The following is a 9,852-nucleotide window of genomic DNA, read 5'->3' as shown; positions in this document are numbered from 1 at the left end:
AACCAACATACTGATCGATTAATCATTTCAAATGAATCATCATTGCAGGCCTATTTCCTTTCAGCATTTTTTGAAGTATGGGGCAGAGGAATCAACCCTTTCTTCCTGTGAATCAAAAAGTGCTCATTGACCAATCGGATCAGGACTTTTAGTCAGGTGACCAAAGCAGCCCCATCACACTAAAAAATGTACAAGAACCAAAGGAGGGCGGGGCTTACGGCCAAATCTCGAATGGTCCATTCTTATGAGGGGTGGAAACTGTCAACAAGAAACTGCTGGGGGCCCAATGTATTTTCAGCTTTTTTTGTGAGAAGGGAAAATAGAATGGTCCCTTCCTGCTTGACAATCAGCACAAATTGACCTATCAGTTTATGACTTTTGGTCAGGTGACCAGACTAGCTCCATCACACTCAAAAATGTACACAAACCAAAGGTGGGCGGGCTTATGACTCAATCAGGAACAGTCCATTCTTATGGGGGGTAGGCACTGTTGACCAAATTATTGTTGCGGCCCTAAGATATGTTTAGCTTCTTTGTTCAAAGAGAAAGGGAATGGTCCCTTCTTGCCTGTCAATCAGTCAGTATGAATTGACCAATTAGACCATGACTTTTGGTCAGGTGACTCTCAAAAATGTGCACAAACTGAAAGTGGGCGGGCTTATGGATGAATCCAGAGCAGTCCATCCTTATGAGGGGTAGGTATTGTTGAGCTGATAATTGTTGTGAAACTACAGCATTTTCAGCTGTTTGTTATGAGAAGGGAAAGGGAATGGTCCATTCCTGCTTGTCAATCAGTCAGTACGAAATAACCAATTAGACCATGATTTTTGGTCAGGTGACACTCAAAAATGTACACAAACCAAAAGTGGGCGGGCTTATTGATAAACCAGGAACAGTCCATTCTTGAGAGGGGTAGGTATTGTTGAGCTGATAATTGTTGTGAAACTACTGCATTTTCAGCCTTTTTTTTGCGAAAAGGGAAAGGGAATGGTCCATTCCTGCCTGTCATTCAGTCAGTATGAATTGACCAATTAGAACATGACATTTGGTCAGGTGACACTCAAAAATGTACACAAACCAAAAGTGGGCGGGCTTATTGATAAACCAGGAACAGTCCATTCTTGTGAGGGGTAGGTATTGTTGAGCTGATAATTGTTGCGGAACTATTGCTTTTTCAGCTTTTTTTGCAAGAAAAGAAAGGGAATGGATCTTTCCTGCCTGTCAATCAGTACAAATTGACCAATTGGATGGAACTTGGTCACAAGCACTGTGAGAAATGTACACACCAAAAAAGTGGGCGGAGCTTATGGCTAAATCCAGAAAGGTCCATTCTGTTGAAGGGTAGGTACTGTCAGACAGCCAATGTGAGAAGTGTACACAAACCCCCCAAAATGGGTGGGGCTTATGACCAAATCCAGAACAATCCATTTTTTGGAAGGGTAGGTACTGTCAGACAGTGTGAGAAATGTACACAAACAAAAAGGCGAGCAGAGCTTATGGCCAAATCCAGAGCGATCCATTCTGTGGAAGGGTAGGTGCTGTCAGACAGCCGCTGCCCGGGCCGCAATGAAACTCCGGTAGATGATGGTGACGTAGATCAACAAGAGGAGCAGTATGAGCAGGTCGTCGACGAAACCGAGCACGCCAAAGACGGCCTCGGGAATGATGTCCAGCGGGGAGACGAAGTAGAGCAAGGCGGCTAAGAAGCAGACGATGATACGGAGACGGAACATCCAGACCAGGCCGCTGAGAGTGAAGAACTCCCGCATGGCGTGGCGCAAGAGGGTGGGCAGATCATGGATGTAGTCCATCAGCTGCAAAAAACAAGGGGGGATGAAGAAGATGAAGGAGGTTACAAAGGTCAAAGTTTAAAGGTTACCGACTGTAGTTATTCTGATTACTCTTGTTAGGAGGAAGGTTTGAGTATGAACCATGGATAAGTAATGATAAACCAATGATAAACTTAGGTTGCCAGGTGACCAGATTTGGATGAAATGTTCATAAGAACCTCTGTGTTTGCTAGGAAATTTGGCTGCCAAGTCCAACATGTCCAAGTCTTTAGCGAGATAACGACCCCCTAAAAATATGGATGTAATCCATCAGCTGCAAAAAAAGGGGGTGGGGGGATGAAGAAGGGGTACAAAGGTCAAAGTTCAAAGGTTAAAGATTGCGGTTATTCTGATTACTCTTGTTAGGAGGAAGGTTTGAGCATGAACCATGGATAAGTAATGATAAACAAGTGATAAACTTAGGTTTTCCGGTGACCAGATTTGGATGAAATTTTCTTATTCACTAACAACTTGGAGTTGGCAGCTGAAGTTTCACGCGTTCATAAAAACCACAGAGGTATTTAAAAAAAAAAAAAATCAACGAAATCTGAGACGGGTACTAGACAACTTCTTAAAAAGTTAGGACAGTTGGCATGGAATGAACCTAACTCATTTTCTTTACGATGAAATCTCCACACATTCTACTCACCGGTCGCGGCTCCCCAGAGAATCGTCGGTTGTAGTTGTTGATCTCCGTGGTCACTGCTTGGGCGTCCTCTGTCGTGTGGTCCACCTCTCGGAAAATTGGCAGTAACAGAGTCACCTGTGCATGTGAACAAACACAGCCCCTCAGTGACTGCAACACTATCTACACATTTACACCCAAGAAGCTCGGGTATTGGAATCATAACTGCAATTGTTACAAAATTGGGTAAGCTAGTGGAGACGGTTGAGGCTCAGTGAAAACATGGTTTGAGGGTGGATAGTATACAAATATTGACTGCTTCGAGTGGTGTAGTAAAACTAGCCTCTCAAGCCTCACCACGACATAAAGCAGTCAATATTTGTTTTATAACATCTCTCCCACAGATTCTGCTTGATTTTAAGCGATATCTGATTAATTTAATCTGAATACAATAAAAAATTACTTCTATTTGAATACGAAATTAGTGGAAAATTAACTTGCAATTTTTCTAACTACCCCTTCACGAAATGTTTGAACCCAGCTCTGTAGCGCTCACGCTTGGAAACAATACGCGCAACGTACTCCTATGCATTTTGCACACAGTGCGTATAGTATTTTGGTTGCTATGGGTATAGTACTTTGGTTGCTATGGGTATAGTACTTTTGGCCGTGCACTGAAAAATGGCAAAATAGAAAGTACCATGTGACTTGCTCTCGGCCAATCAAGACACAGAATCTGTGGGTGAGGTGTTATAATCGATATTAGCTCACCGAGGTATTGGAAGTTCCAGAGGCAAAGAACTAGTCTGTCAACTTCCCATACCAAGGGGAGCTAATATCGACTATCCACCCGAACTCAACCATGTTTAATTTTGTTTAACTATACCTTAGGCCAAAAAAAATAATAGTTCTGCTTCCGGTTTCCCTACCTACCCTATTCTGACAGCCCCTACCCTATTTTTTTTATTGGATAAATGAGGGAAAAACACTCAAAACCATCACTTTTTACCTTTTACCCTTGACTTCACGCAGACGCCTCCATATGATCATGCACACAAAAAATTTGGCCCCCAAAAAATAATTCCCTACCTACCTACCCTATTTTCGAATGCCATGTAATTGGAAGTAGAAGTATTTTTTTTTGGCCTTAAGACTTTCTGAGTTTTGTCCCTACCTGCTGTCTGCAAACAGGACACCTGATGGAACCCAGCCAGTTGCCATGTCTCCAGTAAGTAATTAAACAGTTTCCTTCACAAAAGAGAGAAAAAAAGTAGATTTGTAAATAATCAAAAATCATCATAACCAATCACAAAGTCAATCATGCATTTATGTTCAGTTTCAAGTCATGTGATAAGCATTTCACATGAGTTTAAAATTCTGGCCAATTCAAATGTAGTCTGAGCATCACCCATTGTCCAACAGAGCCTTCTCTGTCTCTGGTCCAACGTCTGATATAATAAGCATGCAACTTTATGCGAACCACGCACCAACCAATCGGAGTCGACATGACGTCATTTCGTTCCGAAATCTGGACTAAGCTGTTCGTCAATTTGGATGCCATGTTTTTGTAATACAACGACGGGCATAGAGATCTAATGAAATCCGACATTTGCTTTCAAACTGTTAGAAAAATGCTGCGCGTATAGATTACGCTAATGCTCATCTTAGATGGACGTGAACGCGCAAGAGGGCATTCGCATTACGCACGTTATTCAAAATGTTATGTGATGATCATTCAAAGCTGCAGGACGTTTGTTCATCGCGTAACATATCGTTACAGGCCGCATGACGGCAGCCTATTTTTGCTAACAAAATTCACTACGTAAAAGTATGTTGCGAAGACCCAATATAGAAGGCGAATGGTCAGAAAATCTGAATTGTCAGAATCTCGAAGGCAAGATGTAGTCTTGTTGCCGAACCTGCTCGCATATCATTGACGCTTGGTGTTCAAGGGAAATATTCCGTAGACCAATTACGGTAATGTTCTAAAAAGTATCCAGGTAGGTAGGTAGAAAAACAATTCTATTTTGAAAATTTATTTTTACATTCGTTTGTCCGTCTAATATACTTACTTTGTTTGCTTAATAGGATACCTTTAACATTGCTCCGTTTACAAATGTAATTAACCTGTTTAATTGTTTAACTGACCAATACCAAACAAGGGAAGACTTTTTTTAATTTCCAAATATTAGTCATTTAAAATGTTTGGCCAATATGGCGATACAATATGGACGTCTGCAATTTGGCCTGATAATTTTTTACGCCTATGACCCACTGGTTTTTGCAATATAAAAGTTATTTTAAACACACTTGGTCCACAGAGTTGGCATCGGGATTTTTCTTTCGCAATTTTGACCTTTCTATAGCTCTGTCGATTTTTTCAGAACGTCAGCGCTGGATACAGTGGCGGCAGGCACGTGCTGCGGCCGAAAACTTCTGAAGGAATGCAGGATCACCCCTGATGTCATTGCAAACCTTCTCGATCTTGTGTTGCGCCAAACGATCCAGGAGGTGTGCAATGACATCAGGGGTGATCCTGCATTCCTTCAGAAGCTTTCGACTGCAGCACGCGCCTTCCGCCACCGTCTCCAGCACTGTATCGACATTGGAGGCTACCAAGTTGAAAGTGGCAGTTTCTTTCGTATGGCATTTAAATCTTACTCTCTTGCACAAAGCTGATGAAACTCGCTCCATAAAATGTGTCATGTCTTGTTTACATTATCTGAAATTTTGGTTTAATTCCATTGGTGAACAACAGAGTTATTGAGGATCAAAAGTAGGACATGTTTTTTGACACGTAGTAGATATATGCCCAGCAGGCTTTTTTTGTAATCTTACATAGCTGTATGGAAGTCATCAACACATACCACAAAAAACATGGCCACAGTTTGTCTCGGTTGCGTAGGCTAAATCACTGAGGCAGACTGGGCAGGTTGGATCTGTACTGTATCTGTGCCTAGCCGGCGGTAACTGGGTGCTGCCATTTTGTTGTTGTTCTTGTGGCTGCTGTTGTTGTTGTTGTTGACGGTTGACGCTTGCCGTCTCTGTATCCACGCCCAATCGCTGTCTGGCCTCGTAAACGCGCTGTTCATTTTCCGGGTGGATAGCTTCAGTTGTGGCTTGGTTTCTACTGTTAACAAAAAAAAGGTCCCAAATATGAAAGAATATTTTCATGAATATTTTCAGATATAATTGGCTTGTATAACATTAGCCCTAAACTTTCCAAAAATCCCCAAAATCCTGTTTTGCAGGATTGAGGCCATATGGCCAAAATGTGTGAATAATTTTTAAGGATGCACTGTGTCAAGGTCTTAGGCCGGACCTTGTGTTGTTTATGCTCAGCCGTGCATACATTTAGGCCTAGATTATACTTGAAATCCTCCGCACTGCTCCAGGATGAAACAAGTCAGGTGTGTTTACAAACACAAATGCCCCGCAACCGTGACTGTTTCCATGACATAACACCACTCTAACATCAACTTACATGTACCTTGGTCAAATGGAACGTTCATTGACAGCATTAGTGTCTTCTGTATGTTTTATATGAATTAATCCCTAATCCCTATGATCTCAGAATACATACAAGATTTCTATTGTTTTAGCCACTGTGACCTTGACCCTTGACCTTTCGACCCCCCAATGCGATAGGCTCCTTAGGATTGCCAAGGACAATCCACAAACCAAATTTGAAGTTCATATGTAAAGTATATCTCAAGTTATCACGCTGACAAAATTTCTTTTGTTTTTGCCACTGTGACCTTGACCCTTGACCTTTTGGCCCCAAATGCAAAAGGCTTCTTAGGATTGCCAAGGACAATCCACAAACCAAATTTGAAGTTCATATGTAAAGTATATCTCAAGTTATCGCGCTGACAAAATTTCTATTGTTTCAGCCACTGTGACCTTGACCCTTGACCTTTCGGCCCCAAATGCAATAGGCTTCTTAGGATTACCAAGAACAATACACAAACCAAATTTGAAGTTCATATGTAAAGTATTTCTCAAGTTATCGCGCTGACAAAATTTCTTTTGTTTTAGTCACTGTGACCTTGACCCTTGACCTTTCGGCCCCAAATGCAAAAGGCTTCTTAGAATTGCCAAGGACAATCCACAAACCAAATTTGAAGTTCATATGTAAAGTATTTCTCAAGTTATCGCGCTGACAAAATTTCTATTGTTTCAGCCACTGTGACCTTGACCCTTGACCTTTCGGCCCCAAATGCAAAAGACTTCTTAGGATTACCAAGGACAATCCACAAACCAAATTTGAAGTTCATATGTTAAGTATTTCTCAAGTTATCGCGCTGACAAAATTTCTATTGTTTCAGCCACTGTGACCTTGACCCTTGACCTTTCGGCCCCAAATGCAAAAGGCTTCTTAGGATTACCAAGGACAATCCACAAACCAAATTTGAAGTTCATATGTTAAGTATTTCTCAAGTTATCGCGCTGACAAGATTTGTCCGGACACACACACCCACACACCCACCCACCCACCCACACACCCACCCACGGAAGGACAAGGCGGAAACAGTATGCCCCTTCGGCTTCGCCGCGGGGCATAAAAAACGATCCACGATGAAGATTCAGCCTACGATTGCAGTGAATAAGGAGGCATTACTGACATGACAGCCGATCAAGTTAGTGTCGCTGGCCGTAAAAATGGCAATACGCGGTCGATACATAGAGCGCCCTCTCTATCTCTCCTTTTATTTACACTGGATCCCGAACGATCGTGCGTAGCTTTCAGTACGTACGCTCAATGGGCCGGCCACCAGTAGTTCAGTATTGACGAGTTTGAAATAATAATCGGGGTTTGGTAAACCATAACTTGGATTTAAACGTTTATGAAACACTGCGTTGCACGTGTCAATAAACCATGAAATTACGCTTCGTTTATTGTTTTTCAGTGTGTCCTTATCATTGTTTATAAACCATGAGATTGCACTTTGTTGATGGTTGTTCATTATTTACAAACCATAGAAGCATACAAGTGTGTTTTTCACTGTTTATAAACCATGAACTTGCACATCGTTGTTCATTATTTATAAACCATAGAGTGTAAAAGTGTGTAGTTTTCATTGTTTATAAACCAGGAACTTGCACATCGTTGATCATTGTTCATTTATGTATACAGTCGAGTCTCGTTATAACAAACTCGTTCGGACCTAGCCAAATTGTTTGTTTTATCAGAATTTTGTATTAAGAGGAACATCAGTCCCATTCATTGTGCACATAAATGCACAGTCGGGACCAAGGCTTTATGTTTGTTATAACCAAAATTTTGTATTAACAGAGTTTGTACTAACGAGAGTCGACTGTAAACCACACAAGTGTACAAGAGTGTAGTTTTCATGGTTTGCAAACCATGAATTTGCACACCCTGCCAGTTTCCATTATTTGTAAACAATGACTTTATGTTTTTCAAGGTTTATGAATCATAATGTTGATACAAAGAGTGGTTTAATGGTTTGTAAACAGTAAAACAATTTGATTACAAATTTATCGTTTACATATAACTTGAGCTAAACCATGGTAAAAACATGCTTAAATTGGCTAAATAACTATTTGACAAAAGGCGCCCCATACTAGTTCCGGAACTCGGAAAAATCCGGAACTAGGAAAACAGAAAATTGTCTTGACTCTCAAGAGCTCTACCATGGAGCTATAGCTCCATGGCTCTACTAGGCGGAGCGCTGGAACTTCGGTACCCTCTGTACGGAGGGTACCGACTATCGAAGTTCCAGCCCTCCACTCAGTAGATAGAGCTAGACACTCAATAGACTTTGTACACAACCGGTACCAACCGCATGAAGAGTAGAGATCGAGTGGTGTAATCAGGTAAAAATATGACAACAATTTGTTGTCAATTTTTTTTTGTTATGGCAGCAAAAGTTCATACCCTGGACTCCATCGCGTGTACTGTACACAACGGAGGAGTCCAACCTGGGCTAAAGTGACACTGGGCCCCATGAAGGATGCCCACCCTGTGTTGGGTGAGCGCGGCGCGCGCTAGTTCGACTGTATGATGACTGTCAGTGTCACTAGCTAGCAGTAGCACTCAGTGTCAGTCACTGTGCCAGTGAGTCAGTGACAGTGTTGTGTTTACCTGTTGAAATACGCAATGACAAACGGAAGTGCGAGGACAAGAACAATTCCGAAGGCGTGCACAAGCTCATCACCAACACCTTCAATAATTGTCCCTGTCTGCATGACATCGGTAGGTGCAGAGGATTCCATTTTTCAGCGATTTTACTTTACTTCACACAATCAAAGTGCATGTTTCCGTGCAAGTGAAAACACTGGCTAAAGTAATAGTATGTGCCCATGCTTTTACGGAGTTTTATTCCGAAGGTGAACGTGGGAAGAAGTTCAGGACCCAGACCAACAATTCGACGTGTAGTTGATTGCCTCTTTTCCAGCCGCTATTACTCGGGAGAAGAGATTTCTTAACACAACACAGCAAAACCGTACATGATTTTACGCTAGCAAGGATGCGCAAATTAAGCTTCATCAAGAATCTGGAAAGGGCAAAACAAAAAAGTGCCCACTTCCGCAAAATAAACACGTCGATCTCGGACATTTGCATGCGCGGAGACAGTGACTGTAGACGGCTGTTTACTGCGTTCGAGACTGTAGACGGCTGTTTACTGCGTTCGAGGAGTGTTCGGCGGTGCTCTTCATTGGTACTCTGTTCCCGAAGACGCCCCCGACGCGTGGCGGTGAATCATATCTGTACTGTTCACCAATGAAACATAACCGGCGGATGTTGAGAGCTTACATCACAACCGCTTCTGAATCGCATGCGGGTCATGGGGCGATCAGATATGAATAATGCAATATCCAATATAAAGCAGGTATAAAGTATGTTTGTATGTGCATCTACTAGTTAGCGAATGCTGGTGGGAGACGATTTTTCCCGTTTATTAAGAATCTCAACACAAAGGTGTTACTGGTGTTATTAGACAAAGGAATGTTTCACTATTTCTAAGGCTTTCCAGCCAATTTAAATAACAAATTTGACGTTGACACTGACACTCTAATTCCCATTAATTGTAGACATATCGAATCTGTTAAATTTGTCCATCATCGGGCTCGTTCCAATGCTGCCCATCATTCTCTTTTTCACAGATTCCCTAGATTATGGGATGAACTACCGGCCTGCATTAAAGATACAATTATCCATAGTTTATCCTCCTTTACAAATTCTCTCAGAAATCATTTATTAGTCCCTGGCCAGGAGGTCCCCTTGACCAAAACAGTTTAAATTTCTAGTTGCCTTGCCCATTCAAATACCTTGCTGCTTGTTTTTTTTTCTCAATTTTATAGTGCCTTTTGCATTATAATTCACTCGAATCTCTCTTTTACCGAATCTGTATTATTTAATGCCCATTTGTG

The 9,852-nt window shown here is 41.8% G+C and overlaps 1 protein-coding gene across 2 annotated transcripts; it reads right to left on the bottom strand.

Annotated features, from left to right (window-relative positions):
- Window positions 1-318: 318 nt before the first annotated feature.
- LOC119728561 (E3 ubiquitin-protein ligase RNF170-like) lies at window positions 319-8,982 on the bottom strand. 2 transcript variants are annotated; one of them, XM_038200850.1, is made up of 5 exons: window positions 8,564-8,982; window positions 5,322-5,581; window positions 3,629-3,702; window positions 2,479-2,592; window positions 319-1,814 (listed from the first exon to the last, which is right to left on the bottom strand). In XM_038200850.1, the coding sequence occupies exons 1-5, from the start codon at window positions 8,692-8,694 to the stop codon at window positions 1,542-1,544; spliced, it is 852 nt and encodes a 283-aa protein (XP_038056778.1). In that variant the 5' UTR covers window positions 8,695-8,982; the 3' UTR covers window positions 319-1,541. The 2 variants fall into 2 exon arrangements, with proteins under 2 accessions (XP_038056778.1, XP_038056777.1); XM_038200849.1 differs by having other exon boundaries at window positions 5,322-5,584; window positions 8,564-8,863.
- Between the last annotated feature and the right edge of the window lie 870 nt (window positions 8,983-9,852).

The sequence above is a fragment of the Patiria miniata genome, unplaced genomic scaffold (genome assembly GCF_015706575.1).
Source record: "Patiria miniata isolate m_02_andy unplaced genomic scaffold, ASM1570657v1 HiC_scaffold_20, whole genome shotgun sequence".
Classification (NCBI taxonomy): Eukaryota; Metazoa; Echinodermata; class Asteroidea; order Valvatida; family Asterinidae; genus Patiria; species Patiria miniata.
The sequence above is the reverse complement of the archived record's forward strand: the minus strand, read 5'-3'. Positions and strand labels throughout refer to the sequence as shown.